General features: G+C 52.5%; 2 protein-coding genes across 3 annotated transcripts in view; one reads left to right on the forward strand and one right to left on the reverse strand.

Annotated features, from left to right (window-relative positions):
* On the forward strand, positions 1-10,690 carry LOC142003213 (uncharacterized). The gene is made up of 9 exons (XM_074979959.1): positions 1-212; positions 3,214-3,339; positions 4,306-4,368; positions 6,399-6,461; positions 6,652-6,714; positions 7,501-7,590; positions 7,946-8,091; positions 8,211-8,317; positions 9,417-10,690. Exons 1-9 carry the CDS (start codon positions 122-124, stop codon positions 9,562-9,564), a joined length of 897 nt encoding a protein of 298 aa, XP_074836060.1. The 5' UTR covers positions 1-121; the 3' UTR covers positions 9,565-10,690.
* LOC142003214 (hepatic lectin-like) overlaps positions 5,770-20,863 on the reverse strand; it is a 25,470-nt gene continuing 10,376 nt past the window's right edge. The window contains exons 5-6 of one of the 2 annotated variants that reach the window (XM_074979961.1): positions 20,456-20,562; positions 5,770-5,902 (exon numbers count right to left, since the gene is read on the reverse strand). In XM_074979961.1, coding sequence (XP_074836062.1) covers positions 5,779-5,902; positions 20,456-20,562 — 231 coding nt within the window. In that variant the 3' untranslated portion in view covers positions 5,770-5,778. Of the gene's footprint in view, positions 5,903-18,833; positions 19,370-20,455; positions 20,563-20,863 lie in introns of those variants that run through there. The other variant, XM_074979960.1, reaches the window with a different exon arrangement.

The raw sequence follows: 20,863 nt of genomic DNA on the forward strand, positions 1-20,863 counted from the left end.
TGAAGAGAGGAAGGGTGACTGAGTGTGTGCACTGTTCATTTCCTTTCCAAGGAAAGCTACACAGAGTCTCAGTCATTAGAAAACCCACTGCTGCACAGTTGGGACTGGGAGACGTTCAGTGATGGCTTCAGGCCACATTTACCAGAAGTGTGAAGAGTCTGACCAAGTGGCACTCAAGGAACAAGAGGCAGAAATGGTGTCTGGAAGACCAGGTAACTCCCAGTCCGCAATCATGGAAGATCCCACTGTCACTGACTCTATCAGTACAGGCCCTGATCCTGCAGATCCCCCACCCAATGAAACAGAAGGGTGGGCAGCACGAGAAAGGTCTGCAGAATGGGTTCTGGCAGGCACAGCTGCACCACAAAGGGGTGCCTAGCCTCTAGAAGGTGATGGGGAGGGAACAGAGGGCAGGTTTTTACTCTGGGATGTGGTATTTGAGACATAAGCAGGAGCCAGGCTGAGACTGCCAAAGATTTTGTCATGTTTGCGTTGGGTGCTTGAGTAGTACAGCAGTAAGGGATCTCCAAGTGGATGGATAGATAGATGGGGGAGTTAACTTTACTGGTCCCAAGGTGTGTGAGAGACAAGATGGATGAGGTAATATCTTTTCTTGGACTAACTTCTCTTGGGGAAAGGGACAAGCTTTTCAACTTCACAAAGCTTTTCTTCTGGTATAGGGAAGGTAAACACAATGTCCAAGAGTTCTCTCTGCTCACCAGTCTGTGTGTCTGCAAGTGCTGGCAGGGATGAGCACAACTACAAGGGTGGGGAAGGGGTAGTTGAGGCAGGGGTAAGTCCTCCTTCTTTCATTTATCGCTTTTTTATGTTCTCCTCATTTCTCTCTTTCTCACTCACTGGTTCATTCCTTTCTTTTCCTAACACACTTTCCTCCCTCTTCTAATTTGATGGGATGCTGAATCTCTCCACCAGAAATTGTAGGGGTTTGTATGATTTACGATCATTAACAGGAGCGTTGTGAGCAAGACGAGATAAGTCATTCTTCTGTTCTACTCCGTGCTGATTAGGCCTCAGTTGGAGTATTGTGTCCAGTTCTGGGCACCACATTTCAAGAAAGGGTGGAGAAATTAGAGAATGTCCAGAGAAGAGCAATAAAAATTACTAAAGGTCTAGAGAACACAAGCTATGAGGAAAGACTGAAAGATCTGGGCTTGTTTAGTTTAGAAATGAGAAGACTTAAAGGGGACATGATAGCAGTTTTCAAGTACCTAAAAGAGGGTTATAAAGAGGAGTGAGGAAATTTTTTCTCATTGACCTCTGATGATAGAACAAGATACAATGGGCGTAAACTGAAGCAAGGGAGGTTTAGGTTGGACATTAGGAAAAACTTCCTAACTGTCAGGGTGGTTAAACACTGGAATAAATTGCCCTGGGAGGTTGTGGAACCTCCATCACTGAAGATATTTAAGAGCAGGTTAGACAGACATCTATCAGGGATGGTCTAGATGGTGCTTGGTCCTGCTGTGATGATTTTATGATTCAATGAAAAGAAAAAAACTAGCTAGCTGGACAGGGTGTGCTGGAGAGAGAGGGGCTGTATGGGAAAGGATAAGGAGAGAGGGATTTTGCACTTACCCTACACTGCTGATGATGCATAAGTTTCTGGGCAGAGGAGCCCGTGATACACATTAAAGCCTGCAGTGAAGTGGCCATAAGAGCAGGAATTAGAACTGCAACATAGAACAGGAGCAGGATTAAAAATCCAGTCTGGCACGATGCTCTAATACACACCCCAGGTCCTGCCATCAGCAGCCTTGTCCCCAGTGCCTAGCCAGACCCTGAGGTGCAAGTCCTGCTGACCAAGCATCACAACCCGGGTTGTGCAAGGGGAGGGTGTCGCATGCTTCCCGGGTACAAACAATTCTGCATTTGCAGCAGATTTGGGGCTCTTTTCTTCCTCTTTTTTACTTTCATCCCTGGGAAGCGAAGGGGCTGATGTAGGGGCTGGGGATGCAGCTGCTTCCTCTCCCAAGCCTCCTGTTGATCGGAACACAGAGGGCTGGAGAGGGGATATCAAGGGCACACAGAGCTCCATGCAGGGAGCAACCTTTTGAGCCAGTGGCTGGTCCATATCTGCAGGGGGCTAAAACACAGGAGAGAGAGCAGCCAGAGCTGAGGGGCAACGTCCTTGGCTGGGGGGGCTTCATGGTGCATGTCTTTGCCTTGAGGGGGAGTATTCTTGGGAGACAGAGCCAAGGGGAGCTCAGGGCTTTGAGAGAGGAGGCTGTGGTTGGGGTACAGCAGCCATGAAAAGGGGTCCCAGGTCAAGCAGCGGGTGCAGTAGGTGGGATAAATGCAGAGGCATGAGCCATTGAGCAGTATCTTGGATGTTAGTAAGAGGAGACAGGGTCGGGGCAGAGAACAGTGTCCCCCCTAATTTTTACATTATATGCAGAATCAATTGGTTATGTGCACCACCAGTAAAATGCTGCCAGCTGGGTGCGCTCAATGCATCTGGTGGGCAGCACCTGAATGTCTCCTGGGCGACCACCTCAACGCTCAGCTTATAGGGAGCCCTGCGGGGGAATGAAACAGGATGTGGATGTGTTGGAGAGGGTCCAGCAGAGGGCACCAAAATTTATTAGGGGACCGGAGCACATGACCTTAGAGGCCAGGCTGAGGGATTTGGGGTTATTGACTTTGCAGAACGCAAGAGTGAGGGGAAGTTGATAGCAGCCTTCAACTTTCCTGAAGGGGGCGGGGGATTCTAAAGAGGATATCGGCAGACTCAGTCCTGGGACCTCTGCAGCTTAGCATGTGAACATCTCCGGGTTCCAGAGGGTGGAGAGGGGCTGTTCTCTGTAGTGATGGATGGCAGGAGGAGCGGTGGTCTCAATGTGTTACCTACAGAGGGGGTGGAATCTCCATCCCCAGAGGTGTTTAAGTCCCCGCTTGACAAAGTCCTGGCTGGGGTGATTTAGTTGGGGTCATTCCTGCTTTGGGCAGGGGGCTGGACTCTTAATATCTCCTGAGATCCCTTCCAGCCCTAGGATTCTAGCTGGAGCTACACAAAAGCATGTTAAAATTCCTGCTGGCTTTCCCAGTCTTTTGGTGTGAATTGCCGTGTGGTGCTGGCCCCAGATCCACTATGAGCTAGCAAAGGCTAAAACAATAACTGCTGATTTCCCTAGTGCCTTCCCCGTGGGGCGGGGACTCACACGCTAACCACCTGTCTCTGCCTCTCCTTTCCAGGCAGGGCCTGGCTGCCCTGTTCTTGTGGCCTGAAGGATGCAGCAAGGTCCCCATCAACCCTTTACATCCTACACGCTGTATCGTGTTTGCTGTGGGCTGTCCTCCTTGCTGTGGTGATTGCAAAGTGTAAGTGTCCTGGGACGTCGACACAGAAACACACCCAGTGCCACCCGCCCACCAGCTCACAGCAGTGGAGCCAATAGGCACCAACTTCATGAGTGCTCCAGGGCTGGAGCATCCAACTGAAAAAACAGTGGGTACTCAGCACCCACCAGCAGCCCCCCAATCAGCACCTCCCTGTCCCTCCCAGCTCCTCCCTCCCATCCCAATCAGCTGTCTGGGGGGATTCAAAGGGAGGGGAAGGAGCAGGGCAGGAAGTGGTGGGGGAAGGGCAGAATAAGGCAAGGCCAAGTGGAGGTGGGAAGCGGCAGAGTGGGGGTGGTGGCGGGAGATTTCTGAGAGGGGTGGAGTGGGGCTGGGGCTTGGGACAGAGTCCAGCATCCCTGGGGAAATCACAAAATGGACACCTTTGGTGGGGCATTCCCAGGGCCCCTGCTCTGAGCAAGGAGGCACTGAAATTTGATGCATGAACGTGTCCCCATGTGCGACAAGCTAGTTGAGGGTGTGTTGGGACAGGCCAACTATTGCTGCCAGCAAATGGAGCTACTCCTTTGGCTCAAGTGGCTGGCTGTCCCAGCATTGCCAATGCAAGGCGGTTGAATTAAAGATCCTGCTCCTGGAGTCATGTGGTTAGGTGAGACTCAGCACTCAAAAAATAGAGGCGGGAGAAAAGCCTGAGAAAGGAACATACCAGCTCAGGAACCAGCAGGCAAAGAGTGATTCTTGTTTACACATTTCATTATCTTTAAGCCCATCTCATCATTTTTTTTTAACATTTGGGCTTGGCCATACTGCGCCAGGGCAGAGAAGACCAGGAGCCTGTCTTCCCAGCCACAAGTCAGCAAGAGGGGAACTGAGGAAATAGAACTGCAGTATTCTTCCCTGGGCCAGAAATCCAAACTGAAAACCCATCCCTATGCCGAGTCCCCGCCAGGCACGTAACCAACAGCTGGCACTTGTCCCTCTTTCTAGATGCCACGATGTCCAGGCAGCTGGAGCAGATGCGCGCTGATCAATCCCTGCTGAGAGCCAATGGTAACAATTCAGCTGCTGCCCCTCTTGTTCCCACCCCGAGTGAGATTGATTGTGTTGTGTTCATCAGTATGGAGGTGATGTGCGACATGGAGGTGGTGTGCAATACATCACCTTCATATGGGCACACATAACACAATTCACATAACACAACTCATGGGGCCAAGGGGTTCTAAGTGGGGCGGGGCTAAGGCCTGGGGCAAGGGGGTTGGGTGCAGGGTTGTGAGGACTCCAGCTGGGGCTGCAGGCTCTGGGGTGGGGCTAGGTCTAAGGGACTTGGGGTGCAGGAGGGTTTCTAGGTTTAGGGAGGGGGTTAGGGCTGAGCACTGGGGTGTGCAGGATACAATCTTAGGGCTTGGTGTTGGGGGCAGGAGGAGGTACACGCTGTAGGCAGGGGGTTGGGCAGGAGGGAGTATAGGTTCAGAGCTGGGGGTTGGGGTACAGCAGGGGGTACAAGCTCTGGGCTGGGGGCTGGGGTACAGCAGGGGTACAGGCTTTGGACTCAGGTTTCAGGCTTTCAGTTGGGACTAGGGATGAGAAGTTCGTGGTTCAGGAAGATACTCAGCAATTGTGGGTGGGACTCAGGGTGGCACAGGGGGCTGGAGCTCAGGCTTACCTGGGCAGCCCCTGGGAAGCAGTGCCAGGGCAGACTGCCTGAAGCCAGCATGTCATGGGGCACTGCACTGCCCCTGCACCCTGGAAGCAGCCAGCAGGTCCAGCTCCTGGGGGAGGGCATGAGGCTCTGTCGTGCGCCACACATGCTGCTCTCGCCTGGAGGGCACAGAAAGAGCTGCGGCCAGAAGAGACTGTTCAGGGCATCTGTGCTGAAATCCTGCGGAGCCCAGACCAGAGCAGGTCACCAGCCATTCCATAGCGGGTGGCTGAGCAGAGTGGCACTACATGGGCCCAATCTGTTAAAGGCTCCAAGTGCCAGGAAATCTGTCCCCATCCCTGGAGACACCATCCTGATAGCTAAATGGTGAGGCGAACCTATTCATAGAGGAGTGCCTCATTGGTGCAAAGCAGGGCTCCCTCCAATGGGGCTCACACTGGTAGATTACAAGAAGCAATGGCTTTGTACAAGCCCTGTGCCATGTGCTGACACTGGAGACTTGCGCCCGGGCATGAAAACAATAGGCTAGAGGGCTGGTCAGTTCTCTTGCTCTGAAGTGGACAGCATAGAGGTAACTGAAGGCCTTCCAGGCCTCCATGGTGTTCCGTCCTGGGCCAAAGCTGCATACTGGGAGGTCAGATGCATGGGAAGGAGTTGGGTCTCTGCCACCATCCAGCCATCGTGTTTTGGCTCTTCCATCCTGCTGTCCTCGAGTCCAAGTCCAAGAAGGTTCTCTCAGGCCAGGCGGCAGGACTTCACAGCCGATGAGCATGCTGCCTGAGAGAGGATTGGGCACCTGTCTAGCAGAGCAGAAGCGGAGCTGTTAGGAAGCGGGTCCCTTCTGTAGACCTGCGCACTAAGCAGTTCATGTTTTCAGTCACTGGAAGATGCTCCATCCGAATGGCATCCAACTTCTTTTCCATCCTGAAAATGCAGGGCCGCGTTTCAGGGCCACAGGTTTGGAGACTGACCACCAGATCTTGGCAGATCCTCGGCTTCATCTCTCTATGTTTCAGCCCATTCTATTTGTGAAGGGTGTTCGTGATGAGGTGTTCTATTACTGACCATTCTGGAGGGTCCCTATTGAATCTCAGTAACCGGCTGTCCCCTAGGCAAGGCTGGTAGCCATCCATGGGTCTGGAGGAATGAGCACAGGGGAGGAATTGAGGGGGCCCCAAATTCTACGTCACCTCACTGTCTGGCCTGGGACAATTCATGCCCATCTGGATTCCCACTGACCATCAGGGCAAGGAGGGGCTGGGCGTGAAAGCAGATCTCCCGTGTGCAGCCTCCTTCAGGGAAGGAACCCAGCCCTGGGAGGCCCCAAGGATCCACTCTGATGGGGCACAAGACCCTGTTCCGAGAGACAAGGGTAGGGTGGACAGTTGGTTTCCAGTTCAGCGAGCTCTGTCTCTTCCAGGCTCTGAGGTGATGAAGCAACTGAAGATGCTTCATGTGAATCAGACCGTGATGCACAGCACTGGTACGTACCAGAGCACTCAGAGTTCCACAGTCTGACTCCCCATCTATGACCCCCTGCATCCCTCTTGTCTCTCCGCTGTGACCTGCCTTCCTATTCCCACTCCCCGGCCACTCCCCAGCCCTCCCCGTTCTCACTCAGCTTTGGACCCAGAGGTGCTCCAAGTGCATGATGGGCTCTGTTTGTCCCCCAGAGGTGGAGCTGGCTGAAGAGCTGAAGAAGCTGAAGTCAGACCAGGGCACGCTGAAAGCGGAAGGTGAGGGCGTGTGGGGTGTGAAGCAGGGCTTACAGAGGAAAGGGACAGTTGGATGCTAGCAGGAAGCTGAGATGTGGCTGGAGAATCCCAACCCTGGGAGCCAGGGCAATCTGGGGTCCCACACTGGGGATCCAGCCTGAGCAAGCAGCCTTTAGTGCCAGGGATTCTCACCCCCATGTGTTCCTGGTTCAGCCTTTGTGGGCTGTGCTGGGCTGGCTACAGAGGCTGTTTCTTGGTCTCCAGAATCATTTGAGGAAATGTGGGGAGGGGATGGGAGGAGAGGTGTTGGGGACCCATTAGGGACAGAGAAGAGGCCCGTAGATTCCAGGGCTGAGCAGGAGGAGGCCCAGGTGCAATGAGTTGTGGATGCTGCAGAGCCAGGGGTAGGGAGCTGAGGCGCAGGGAGAGGGGCAGGGATCCCACTGGGAGTTGGGCAGAGAGGGGGGAGCGTAGCTGAATAAATTTGACCCTGGTAAAATGTTTGGGCCCAGCTACAGTAGTCGGCCAGGTCTCCAGTCTCTACTGACTGTATCAGACCGATTGTGACAAGTTTGGTACCACCTGCTGCTGGAAAAGGGCCCCATTTCAGTGTCACAGCCAAGCCCAAATCCCAGTGTTTGTGATCTGTGCACAAACACACCAGGCCAAGCCCGAGCTGCACACCCATGGCTCTGGCTGGCTTCTGGCAGCTTTGGCCACCCAGAAAATGGTGAGCACTGGTCAAGGCTCCCAAATGATTTAAAGGGAAGTGACCCCATTCCCATCCATGACAGCATGTGTTTCCAGTGTCCAGGGATCTGGCCAAAGCAAAACATGACCGAGAAGACATCAGGGCTGAGACCTACAGGATCCTGGAGGCTGCCCAGAGAGGGAATGGTGAGAGACGCTCGCGACTCAGCTTGCTTAGCTTGTCAGCCCCGCACAGCAGGAGCTTTGTTCTGTTCTGCATCTGTGCAGTGCCTCACGCAAGGGGCCCAATCAGCGAGGGCCGCAGCAATTGTCAGAATTTTCTCCCCTTTTGGAGGAAGCATAAAACGAATGAATACTATTCCCCAGTTGACCTCCCAGCTGAGCCCTTCAGAAATACTTTCCTAGGCCAGGCTTGCTTGAAGGAAGCCCCTGGGATACCCAGCAGCCACCACAGGCATTCGCTGAGTTTATCCAGAGTGGGAGCCCCTCCTGCCCAACCCTCTCCAGTCACATGCCAGCCCTGTTGTGTTTTTTCCGGCAGGTACTAGCCAGTGCCAGTCCGGCTGGGAGCAGTACCATGGGAGGTGCTACCTTTTCTCAACCAGTATCAAGAGCTGGCAGGAGGCCAGAAGCTCCTGTCAGAGCCAGGGTGCTGATCTGGTGGTGATCAACAATCAAATGGAGCAGGTACAACCCTCCTGGATCCCCCAGCTTCCTGTGGGGGAAATGCCCCTGTTCAGAGGGCCAGCAGGAATCCTAGCTTGTGCTCCAGTTCTAACCACCCAATACCCTCGTCCCCCTTCTAGAATTACTTGGCCGTTAAAATTGAGTCAGTTCGTCACTGGATTGGCTTCACTGACAAAAGCACTGAAGGCACCTGGCAGTGGGTGGACAACAGCCCTGTGACATTCACGTAAGTGTGGGGCAATCCTCTGCTCTCCTCTTCCCGCCCCAGCGTTCCCCACCTGCCCCTGCTCTGCACCTCCAGAGTTCCAAGGCTGCAGCCTGGGATGCAGCTGCTTGTATTTGGTTGCGTGCCCTGAGGACTGAATGACTGGATGCATTATTGGCCCCCTGCAGGTCACTGGTTCCAGTCAGGCCCAGATCTGTGGCATTGCTGCTGGGTACCTTCTGTATGGAATGAGTGGGCTGGGTCTCAGCCCAGTTCCCAGTAGCAAAGGCGTCAACATGTCACACTTGGTGCTCATTGACCGCGACAGCTGAGGGGCCTAGGACTGACTGGACCACAGGGACTGACTGAGCACAGTTCCTAGCCCACGGGGCTCTCCTAGGCAGTCCTGGGCTGAGACATCATGGAAAAGAGAAGTTTTTACTGTGGTAGGCTGCAGTTTCTACCCCTGCTAACATGGCACCTTGGTGGCCTTGGGCAAGGTCACTGCCCCGCTCTTTGCCTCAGTTTCCCCATCTGCAAAATGGCCAAATGATGCTTTGTAAAGTGATTTAGTCTCCCCTGAAGGAAGGCTCTGTCTCTGAGCTCGGCACATGGAGCCAAGGGAGCATTCATTGCCTCTGTCCCCAACCCTGCATTCACTTGCATAATTCAAAATTTAAAAACTATGTCTGTTTTGGGATGGATTTAATGAACCTGTGAGTTTTGGTGAAAATGCCACCAGCCCCCACTCAGGAAGAGCACTGCCTGCCTGCTTGGGAGACTGATGTTTCCGTTTATTCCCTGAGGCCAACATCTGCCATCAAGAAGCCATAAGGGACCTTAAACTCCCACCCTCTGAACTGGTCAGGGTTCAAGGCCTTGGGAAAGAGAAGAAAAACCTCAAGGGAAAGGGTACGACCAGCACCCTGCTGGGTTTTGGCTATTTTTTGGCTGCCTACAACCCTGCAGGGGCCTGACCATAACTGTGAGACCAGCCCTGAGGCTGCTTTAGATAATGCTGGGGTCAGGAGCTGTTTACCAGGCAGCACACAGATAGGACCACCTGATCTGAAACCAGTGGCCCAGTGGCTTGAGGGCTCTTCTCTTTCTCCCCTTATAGGTCTTGGTCCACAGGGGAACCCAATAACATGTACAGTTTACACATCAAAGATGAGGACTGTGCCCACCTGCACGAGGACAGCAGGTGGAACGATGAGCCCTGCCATATGCGCTACAGGTGGATTTGCGAGAAAGCTGCTCCTGTGTAAGCAACAGAAGAGCGTCCCCTCCCCCATGCTCTGAGCACCAGCAGAAATGCACCCCTGGGCCAGGCATCGTTCCAGCCCAATGCCAGCCCCTGGGCCTCATGCGCTCCTTCTCCACACAAGGGCCTATTTCTCCCACTGTGGCCTCTCACACGGAGGTTCCTGGGGATCACTGTTGACAGTATCAATTCAGGGCAAATTGCTTAAGAGACGAGGCTGCTTACAGGCCAAGACTGAGACACACCACTGTAAGGCACCCAACCAGTCACAAAGAGCACTTCTGTTCACCCTACTGACTAGCAACAGTTCACACCAGCACAGGGTAATGATTCATCCTCTTTTTACTGGGACAGTCTGTTATTTAAGCTGTCTCACAGGTGTGCCAACTTTTTAAAGAAGATCAGCAAATTGCCCTGTATGTTGTGTGGCTCCCATTCCCCAGCATCCGCTGTCTCGGAGTGGCAGCTTCTGCCAGGGAGCAACGCTGTAGGGCAGCTCCCCAGTTCCCTGACGCCTTGTGGCTTAGGGTGGCAGACCCTGCTGCCAGGAGCTCCTCCATAGGGCGGCTGCTCTGTTCCCCAATCTACCTCTCCTCCCACCCCCACCCCCACCGGGAGGCTGCAGAACCCCTACTCTCAGCACCCTCCCCCCCAGGAGATCATGGAGCCCCCATCCTCCACTCCCCTTCATCGGGAGGCTGCAGAGCCCCCATGTCTGGTGTGGGGCAGCAGCCCCCATCGCTGAGAAGTCCCGACATGGGACGGCAGCCTCCCATCCCCGGAGGCCGGTGTCCCATATTTGCCATAGGGCAATGTAGTCATCTGACAGAAGCAATTCTCTCAGATACTCCAGTTCTTTTGTGTCACCACCAGAAACATGCCTTATATGGAAGAGAGGTTATGAAAACCAACCTCGTCAAATAAAAAGTTTCTTCCCGATCCCAAAGGACCAGCCCAGGTGCAGAACTCAGAATCTTACCCAAAAAGCATTTAGAATCTGAAATCTAAAGGTTTATAAGAAAGAAAGAAAGGAAAAGAAAATTGTTAAAGGATTTATATGCCGTACATACAACAATTGCTGAGTTCTTGGGGCAGGCTTGTGGCAGTGATGGAATAAACTTCTGGCTTTAGTCAAGTCTCTGGAATAAATCCACATTGGATGGGTCATGGAGTCCTTTGTTCAGAGTTTCAGTTCACAGCAAAGACTCTCCAGTGGTGAGAAGTTGGACTGAAGACAAAATGGAGAGATTCCCACAGCCCTTTATGTGCCCTCTGCCGTGTGGAGGAGCTCGCATTGTTCTCGCTGGGTAACAGTACAGCTCAAAGATGGCGTTTGTCACATGAGCAAGTCATCTGTCTGTGCATGACTTAGCTCTTTGCCGGGGGGATACCACAGCCCACATTCCAGGCTGAGGGTTTGTGGTAAAGGCCATTCAGTACACCTGGTGCCTCCCATGGTTCACTGTTGGCTGAATGTTTCCTGATGGGCCAATGATTTTTAGAGATGGGATTTTACAATCTTCAGCAACACACGAATGAAATAGTTTTAAAACAAATGTTAAACCAGGGGCAGGGAACATACGGCCCGTGGGCCCGATCTGGCTCGTGGCTTATCTGGATCTGGTCTTGAGGATCCTAGCTCCCCCTTCCCCACTGGGGCGTGAGCCAGTGGGGAGGCACCAGCCACACGGGTGGGGCACCACTTCCAGGTCCTAACCATGTGGGGGGAGCCCTGAGCCTCCAATCCAGGCAAGTAGGACTTGAACTGGCCTGTGTGCTCTGCTGGGCAAGGGAAAGGAAAAGGCTCCCATGTGCTGCAGGGAAGCACTTCTCCTCTGTACCCCTACCTCCCCTCCCCTGTCACTCCCATGGCCAAATCGTGGCCAGTCAGAGCAGTGGGGAATGGGCCAGGTGGGGAGCACTTCCTTGCCACATGCAGAGCGGTGCACGCACACAGTGGGAACTGCACCAGGCAAGTGCCCCAATTTCCAGCCCCTCCCCCCAGCCCCTGCACTCCCACCCAGCCCCCTTCTGCGCCCTCCCTGACACCCCACCCCCACCACCTCCTGCACCGTACACCCCATGCAGACTCCGCACCTTCACTCTGAGCCCCCTGCTGCACCCCACCCAGACCTCACACCCCAAGCTCAATCCTGTACCTACCTCCTGCCTGGATCCCACATCCCCACTCCAGCCTGGTCCCCAAAAGCCCCCTCCACTGCACTGAACCCCTCATTTTGGCTCCTCCCCATAACCTAGAGGGCCCCCCAGAATCTACTGGCCTTGGTCTCCCTAGGCTCTGGGGTGCAGCTTGAGTGCAGTGAAGTGAATGTCTTTTTTTCCGCTTCTCGATTGTGTGCAACATGTGTGAAAGGTTTTTTTTCCACCTCACATGAGGTCCCCAACTGATTTTTCTGTGGGGCACTTGCCCCCAACTCAAAAAAGGCTCCTCACCCCTCTTTAAAGCTAAGGCCCCATACACTGACATAGGAAATTAAGAAACGGACTGGGGTAAACACATGCCTGTTAAGTGGCTTCATTACCATTTGAGCAGCTCTTTCACAGGGTCTGCTACCAGCCCTGGCTTTTACACTGAGGGTACGTCTACGTTGCCGGGTAGGGGGGCTTATATTGCTTATTTCAACGTTTTTATGCCTCAGTAAGTAATGTTGGAAAATCGCGTTCACACCACCACAGCATTGGGAATCGGAGCGTTCTCATTTACAGCCACAGTTCACAGCCACAGCTTTGTAAAAGGAGCCTTCAGATGAGCTGGTAACCGCTGTGCTTTGTTCACACATGCTCCTTTTCGCCCTTGAACATAAGGGGAGAGGTGCTGGCAAACATTGTTCACAGAGCTGGAGTAATTATTTTAAGGGAAAAGTCCTCATCTCAAATTATCTTGCTTGGCGGTGTGAATGCTTTGGGGCAGGGGTGCGGAATTCGAAAAAGGGGATTTTTCCAGAATAAAAGAAACCGGTGTAGACAAGCCCTCAGTTAACGAGAGCCTACAGGAGGAAGCAGAGCCACAGAACAGGGATAGGAAGAGCCAGATGGGTGGACATTAAGACCAGCAGTGCCCCAAATCTTCCAGTGCCCTATGCGTCTGCATGTGGGTGAGGACAGCTCTGATCCCAGGCATGGGCCAGGCAGCCTGGCAAATGAAGGCTTTCAACCAGCTTGAGCTGCAGCGTTGTAGCTGCCATGCAAGTGAGAGGGCCCTCAGGGCTGGACAGGGTGTGGCGGGTGGAGGGTCCTGCCTTGAATACAACTTCCTTGGACGCCAGGCATGTGTCAGTGCAAATGGATTCACCTCTTTGTGTAATTCTGGGTGTGCACTCACCAGAGAAGTCTGGTCCACAGACGTGGAAACATTGTGTGGCTCTGTCTGGGGCATGTGCGTGCATACACATTCACACAAACACACGTAACCCTTCTAGTAACGCCAGATGCCTGCCAGAAGGGCCGGGTTCAACTCTTGTGGGGTTTTCCTGTCAACAATACAACCAACCAGCTCGAGCCCCCACCCAGTGGCCTGGGACAATTTCACCCCCGTGCTGGGTGCCTGTAAGGCGGTTCTCCCCCCCTCGCAAGCACAGAGTCTGAGATAGAAATGGCTTGTTTAATGACCATAACCTACCCCAAGGTTACAGTGACAGATGCAGTATATCTCAGCACAGAAGAGACAAACCCCCTTTTACCCACATACCATCCCCATATGCAGTAGAACCCAGTCTCTTGCTGGGGCTCTTGGCCCTTTACCCCCCCCACACAGTTACAGGGTAGTAACAGAGAGGAAGCCGGGCTAGTCTATACACTATCAAAACAAAAAGCAGTCAAGTAGCACTTTAAAGACTAGCAAAATAGTTTATTAGGTGAGCTTTTGTGGGACAGACCCGGTCTGAAGAAGTGGGTCTGTCCCACGAAAGCTTCCCTAATAAACTATTTTGCTAGTCTTTAAAGCGCTACTTGACTGCTTTTTACACAGTTACAGGGTGTACTTCTGCAGTGCAGTCCCAAACCCAAAGCCCACAGATACATCACCAGGGCAATACTAGCTGTCCACTTGTCTGCAGCCTCCCCTTGCTGCCACTAGCCATCTGCCGGTCGCGGTCGTCCGCTGCCGCTCCTACCAGCCGCCTGCCAGTCCGCCGCCGCTGCTGCTGGCCACCTGCCAGTTGCTGTCATCCACCACCACTCCTACCAGCTGCCCACCAGCCACCATTGCCCACTGCTGCTCCTACCAGCTGCCCCCCCCAGTTACCATCATTGTTCCCAACCATACTGCTTGGGATGGCCCTAAAGCAGAACCCTGCAATTTCAGCTCTGCATGGCCTCAGCTGCTACTCTGCAATTTCAGTTCCTGGTGTCTTTTATAGGGGATTTCATAAACACCATAGCATCTAACTCTACCTTTCAACAACTGGGAAGAGCTAGTCAAGCCAGACTTATAAGAATATGACTACAACATAGACAAGGACTTGCAAACTACATCAACCAGTAATCCTTCCCTTCTCTGCTACAATGCTTTAAACCAGGGAGCCCTGTGTAATCAATGTCTCATGCAGCTGTGGCGACTGTCCTGTCCCCCACAACAACCCAGAGCATTGGTGAGATCTCACAAGTCCCGCACTAAGTGTCAGCTTAAATTGTGATTTTACAACTACATGTTTACAATAGACCAAATCTCATGGCTTACTTGCTACCCATTAGGCTTTGCCTGAAAAGGTATCACACATGCACACCATTGCATTCTCATGCAGATGAGCTCTGGGAGACACACTCCTCCCAGCCTTCAGCAGCATTGCGTTCCTTCTGCCACATTCCCTACACACACATACATAAATGGAGGCTGTGTTCATAGAGGCGCAATGGTGTGAGCGCACACACATCCTGCGGGGTCTCCGTTTTGGACACACAATACATGTGCACACACATTGAGTGGTTTGGCCAGGACGCACCCACACAAAGAAGCACTGCCCAGAGTGCCCCCTACCTCTGCTCCTGGCCTACACACACAGGTAGGCTGTGCTGGTATAACAGGACCTTTCCTCTTGTAGGTGGCTAGGCCCTCTCAGTGTCTTGGGTTTGAATTGTAAGGTACCTGCTTCTTCAGCAGAACACCATAGCAGAGCACAGGGGGAACCCCCCAGCCTGCTAACATCCCCAGAAGGGAAGACATCTGCATAGCTGAGAGATCTGAGGGTTCCCAGGGTAGATGCTGAATCTGGCTGGAGAACCTCAGCAGGTCCCAGAAATGTGAGCTAGGCTCTGTCCCCTCCCCAAGGTGAGACATGCTAGCTCCTTCGCTGGCTGGCAAGGGCCCTGCTGCTCTGTGTGTTGTGTTCCCTGGCTCAGGGGGCTGGGAGGCAGTGAGGTTCCTTCCCCTTTTGCTCTTTTGTGCTACTTGACAAAAGTTCAAAAAGGAGTTCCTTTTCTCCTCTGTTTAAAAAAACAGAGCAGGAAGGGGAATCTCGCCCATCCTACTGTCCCTGGAAGCCCCAGGAGTGACTGGAGGGTGGCCAGACTGAGAGCAATACACACCCTCAGCAGGGGAAACCTCACTGCCTGATAGAGGAAGTGATTGTTTTCCAAGAAAGATTTGGAAACAGTTGGATCCAGTATCTGCTCCCAACGTAAATACCAAGCTGTACTCTAGATTGCTCTAGATTTACACTGGTGTAGCTGGGATCAGAGTCTGACCCTTTGGCTTCAGCCTTTTCATTTTTCTGGGTGCCCATTTAACTCAAATGCCTGAGACACAGTGGGGAGAAAAGCCCTTTTTGCTAAAGACACTACATGCAGATCCCTGGCCCTTTAATTACTGTCAGGTTTGAGCCCGAAGTGGGTCCCACTCAGTGCTGGAGAGTGGAGGGATAAGAGCCAGAGTGTGGCCAGGACAGGTTTATCAGAGATATTTCCTCCCCCTTCCAGATGTCTCCTCTCACAAACCAGCAGCTGGTGATCTCCAAACTGGTCATCATGGCTCTCAAACTTCTCCTGACAACCCTGGTCCTCCTCTTCTGTGAGTATCCACTGTGCCCCAGGGTCTCTACCCCAGTCAGAGATGTTGTGGTGAAGGCAGAGCACCATCTGAGACAGCACGGGCTAGTAGGGAAAGTACACGGCTGAGCCTTAAGAGACTTGGATTCAATTCCAGCCTCGTGACCTTGAGCAAGTCATAGTAGTGCTCTCTGCCTCAATTTCCCCATCCGTAAAATGATCCTGCCTCCCCCCACACACAGTGCTTTGTGCTCAACTGGATTCACTAAGCCTGCCAGCTTGGTCTCTCTGCTGCAGCCAGACAAAGAAAGACTCCCTCAGCAGGCAACAGCTTCCATTCAAACTACCCCTCTCGCTTCCCACTGGCTCACCAGGCTGCTTGCCAGCAGAGACCCCACTCACTGTGGGTTTAATGCTTTACAGATATACATTCATTCATGACAGGCCCACGGAATCTTGCTAGCCCAAGGGGTAGGGCTGGGAGGATGAATCCCACACACAGGCTCCCAAATTCAGAGCAAATCTTGCCAAAGTCATGCAGCAAAAAGTGCCCCTGTGCTTACGGCTGTGAGTAGAGACATTATGGATGAGATTAACACAGGCAGCAACTTACGAGCATCTCCTAGGGTACATCTACACTTGGAACTAATTTTGAAGTTAACTTCAAAGTTAGGCACTACGCTGAAGTAGCCAAGAGAGAGTTTACACGTTTTCCCTCACTTTGACATTAACTTCAAAGTGGGGAGCCCAACTTCAAAGTCCTTACTCCACTCCCGGGAATGGAGCAGTGCCCTATTCAAAGTAGGGTATGTGTAGACACTCTACTTTGAAGTTGCTTACTTTGAAGTAATTTTTGTAGCGAAGACACAGCTGTAGAGTCTAAACCAGGGGGGAGCAAACCTTTTCTAAGGCTGACACTCCTGGGTTGTCAGCAGGAGGGATTGAACCTATGACGTTAGCAGCTAGAGCACTCTGCTCTACCACATGAACTAAAAGCCTATTGCTTCTTCGTCAAGACTGTAGAGCAGAGACTTCACTCTCCTTGTCAGTGGTCTTTGTGCCTCTGGGGTTATTTTTATATCAGGTCCCACTTTTTGTCCCTGCAATTAGATCCCCCACAACCTGTCTAATGTAATCCAAACAGATGGAAATTTCCACTAAATTCATATGAAAAAAAAAACCTCTTTTGGCATTAGTAAGGAAATCAGTTTGTAGAACATAAGAAGTTTTTATTAATCAGTGTAGAAATGTGACTACACAGACATACAAATGGTATTATACTTCAGCATTTTTAATGAGACAGTAACAGAGAGAAAGCCATGCTAGTCTATATAGTATCAAAACAAAAAAGCAGTCAAGTAGCACTTTAAAGACTAACAAAATAATTTATTAGGTGATGAGCTTTCGTGGGACAGACCCACTTCTTCAGACCACAGCCGTAGCAGAACAGACTCAATATTTAAGGCACAGAGAACCAAAAACAGTAAACAAGGCTGACAAATCAGAAAAATATTATCAAGGTGAGCAAATCAGAGAGTAGAGGGGCAGAATCAACTAACATCATGTATGCCATGGTGGGCCAACAATGCTCAGATGCTTTGTATATTGGACAGACTTCAGAGTCTCTTAGACAAAGGATTAATGGGCATAAAACAGACATAAAAACACATAAAAACATAAAAAACATAAAAATTCACAAACCTGTCAGTTGGCACTTTAATGGAGTGGATCATTCTGTTAATGACTTCAGAGTTTGCGTCTTACTGAAGAGGAATTTACACAATACTTTGGAAAGAGAGGCTGCTGAACTCTCTTTTATATTCAAATTCCACACATTAACACGTGGTTTGAACGGGGATGGGAATTTTCTAGGTCATTATAGGGGCTCTTATGCATACTTGGCTTTATCTAATTCTTGACTCCCCGCCCCACTTCTGCCGCTCTCCTCTCTGATTTGCTCACCTTGCTAATATTTTTCTGATTTGTCAACCTTGATTACTATTTTTGGTTCTCCGTGCCTTAAATATGGAGTCTGTTCTGGCATGGCTATGGTCTGAAGAAGCGGGTGTGTCCCACGAAAGCTCACCTAATACAATATTTAGTTAGTCTTTAAAGTGCTACTGGACTGCTTTTTTGTTTTAATGAGCCAGATGAGCCTGACTCACAGCAGCCACTCATGTTGCATCCTCCTTTCAAAATTTCATGCCAACCCCCTCAAGGAGGGGGCATGCCCCCCACTTTGCTGACCCCTGGTCTAAACAATACATACAGATGTCTAAGACAACTACCTGCTTAGAACAAAACTAATATGCAGATGAGCTGATCCGGTTCCCAGCTACAAGTTTGCCAGGTCTTAACAAAGTGCTGTCAATGGCCTTACCAGCATCATACTAGATCAGAAATGTAGAGCAAGTGCAGCAAGAAAAGCCTCAGCTCTTGCCTCCTTGTTCCTGGCCCCACCTGAAAAATTTGGCCTTCTGTCTGCCTATGAAATGGGTCTCAAAAGAATCACAGAATCCTAGAGCTGGAAGGAACCTCAGGAGGTCATCTAGTCCAGCCCCCTGCCCAAAGCAGGATCAGCCTTAACTAAATCATCTCAGCCAGGGTTTGTCAAGCTGGGATTTAAAAACCTCTAGGGACGGAGATTCCACCACCTCTCTAGGTAAAAAGCCTCTTTCACTTTGAAGTGTTCGTTCTCTCCCTCCTGGCTGCATGGTAGGACAGCAGCAGCTCCCATGGCGATGTCAGGGCATTTCGCCAGCCTTCGTGTGCTGTTCCTGTTAAACCAGGGGCCACCAAGAATCGCGCCACTCCCCAGCACCAGTGAGGCCTGCTGCCTGTGTTCTCAAACTCCAGCTCCTCTGAGGGAGCCCTTCGGGCCATGAGCCCCATGGCCACACTGAGACAAGGCTCGGGCTCCTTCCCACCCTCCTCCCATCCGCACTCACCACACAGGGGAGCTCTCTTCCTTTCACTTACTTCTCAAACCCAACGCAAAGGGCCCAGTCCCCCCAGCAGCAACTGGTGACCTCTCTGACTGGGAAGTTCCCACGTTTATTAAGCTCCCTGCTTCAGTGGATCTTGGGCCTGCCTGATGGCTGGGGAGGACCAGGAGCCCTAGAACTCCTCCACGCTAACCACTAAACCTCACTCCTCTCCCAGCACTGGGGAGACAACCCAGGAATCCTGGCTCCCTACCCCCCAACTCTAAATCCCTAGACCCTACTCCCCTCCCACAGCTGGGGATGGAACACAGCAGTCCTGGCTTCTAGGCCATTCCAGAGCACAGGACTCAACCTCAGAGTCCTCTTGCCCTCAGGGACCTGCACTGATGCAGCCTCGTGATCCTCATGAGGGAGGGGAGAAAGTAGGTGCAGTGTTGGGCTCAAAAAGCTACAGGGGTTCAGAGGCCAGAGATGTGGGGGGGGCCCAAGCCAGGCAGCAGGAGTTGCAGGCAGGAAGGGAAGGCACTGGGAGCAGCAAGCAGGGAGAGGACTAGGATACCTCAGCAGAGCTTGGAGCAGGGTGAGCTTCAGCCCTGGGAGAAGGGACGGCACAAGACCCAGCCAGGCTGACGCCTGGGCCATGAGTGGTGCCCAGAATTCGCGGCCAGAGGCTTCATTTCAGCCTGTGCTCAGAGCCAAGGGGTGGGGGCTGGTTACACAGAGGCAGCCCTTTCGCAGATCCACTTGTAGGAGAAAGTACAGGGGCCGTCATTCCACAGGCCGGTTTCTAGCATGTGGGCGCAGTTCTCACCCGCAGTGCTGACCAAGACCTCGTTATTGGGTTCCCCTGTGCTCCAATACCTGAATGAGAAGGGAGGGATGGGACCTCTGAGCCCTTAGCTGCTAACTCCCATCCCAGAGGAGATGCGCCTCCACAAAGCTGTGCCCCTCCCTCCGTGCAACCTAGAGCAGCCTCTGGGTTCATTTAACTTTGCTCCAACCCTAGTGGGATTCTGGGCAGCTTCGAACAGCCAGTCCAGTAGGGCTCCAGCCCTGCCCCTGTGCTATTGGATCAGCTCTTCTCCATCCCCTTTCTGCTGCTTATAACCTTGTGCAGGGGATTGGGAAGGGGGAGGGACTGTCTCCTTTAAAACCCCTTGATGCCACCAGAGCAGAGCAAGGGTGTACTGGGCTCATTGACTCTGGCCAGGGGAGATTAAACCAAACACAAGGAACAGTACTGAGGGCAGGCGGAATCCCTTCTGCGCAGGGAGGGGAGGTTGTGTCTGAACAATTTCCACCCTCAGAGAGGGATCTGCACAAAAGGAGATGGTGCCAGGGACAGCAGCGCAGGTGTCATGATTGGCCCACTAGAGATAACAACCTACTACCAGCTCACGGAGCAGCTCCATTGGTGTAAATGGCCGAGGTCTGTGCTGTCGAAGGCCCTCATGCAGGTGGCACGTTAGCAGGGGCAGAGGCTGCCACCCAGATGTGCTACAGCAGCACAAGCTTCCCCACACCCTGGTGTCTTAGATCAGTCCAGCCTTAGAGAGATCTACCTCCTGTGAGCTGAGAGGGGTGCTACATACCCAAGGCCCAGTCGGTCCTCAGGCCCTGGGCCATGATGGCCAGTGCGCACCCTGCGCAATCTGTGGGTGCCTTTCCCACTGCGAATTGGGCTGAGGCCCATCCAACTCGTTTCATACAGAGGGCACCCAGCAGCAATGCATGTGGTTGCTATGGCCCAGATTCAAACCAATGACTTGCAGGGATCAGGCCTCAAGTCACTCAGTCCTCGAGGCATGAAATCAGACACAAGTTGCTCCACCCCAGGCCTCAGCCTGGAAGCTACAGAGGTGCAATGCAGCTGCAGGAGCGGGGCAGGGCAGGGGCAGCCGGGAAGGCTGCAGAGAGCAGAGAACGGTCTCAAGGAATGGTGCTTACGTTACTGTCACATTAGAGTTGTCCACCCAGCGCCAGATGCCTTCACTCCGTTGGTCGGTGAAGCCGATCCAGTAACGTGTGGAATTAGCTTTACGAACCAAGTAATCCTAGACAGGACGACACAGAGGGCTGAATGGTTAGAACTAGAGCCAGACGCTGTGGCGTCTACTGAGGCAGCGCTCTCGCAGCAGGAAGTAACCCAGGCCTGTACAAAGGGCAGGATGTGAAGTGTGCAAACACATTCCCCCCCTTAACCTGGTCTCCTTTTATCCCCTCCTGCCTGCTGCACTGCGCAGAGTGAGCCTGCAGGGCATGATGGGGAAACCCAAGGCACCCTGGGAGCTGTAGTTCCTTGGCCATCTCGCGGCCTAGAAAGCTGGCTCTGGAGCAAGGGAGGGACTACATTTC

Source organism: Carettochelys insculpta, chromosome 29 (genome assembly GCF_033958435.1).
Source record: "Carettochelys insculpta isolate YL-2023 chromosome 29, ASM3395843v1, whole genome shotgun sequence".
In the NCBI taxonomy this organism is placed as follows: domain Eukaryota; kingdom Metazoa; phylum Chordata; order Testudines; family Carettochelyidae; genus Carettochelys; species Carettochelys insculpta.

What these genes read in the sequence shown, in the direction of transcription:
- LOC142003213 (XM_074979959.1), top strand. Translation starts at nt 122, where the DNA reads ATGGCTTCAGGCCACATTTACCAGAAGTGTGAAGAGTCTGACCAAGTG. An exon ending in AATGGTGTCTGGAAGACCAG is followed by an intron (nt 213 to 3,213) that starts GTAACTCCCAGT and finishes TCTCCTTTCCAG; the next exon opens with GCAGGGCCTGGCTGCCCTGT. An exon ending in AACAGCCCTGTGACATTCAC is followed by an intron (nt 8,318 to 9,416) that starts GTAAGTGTGGGG and finishes CTCCCCTTATAG; the next exon opens with GTCTTGGTCCACAGGGGAAC.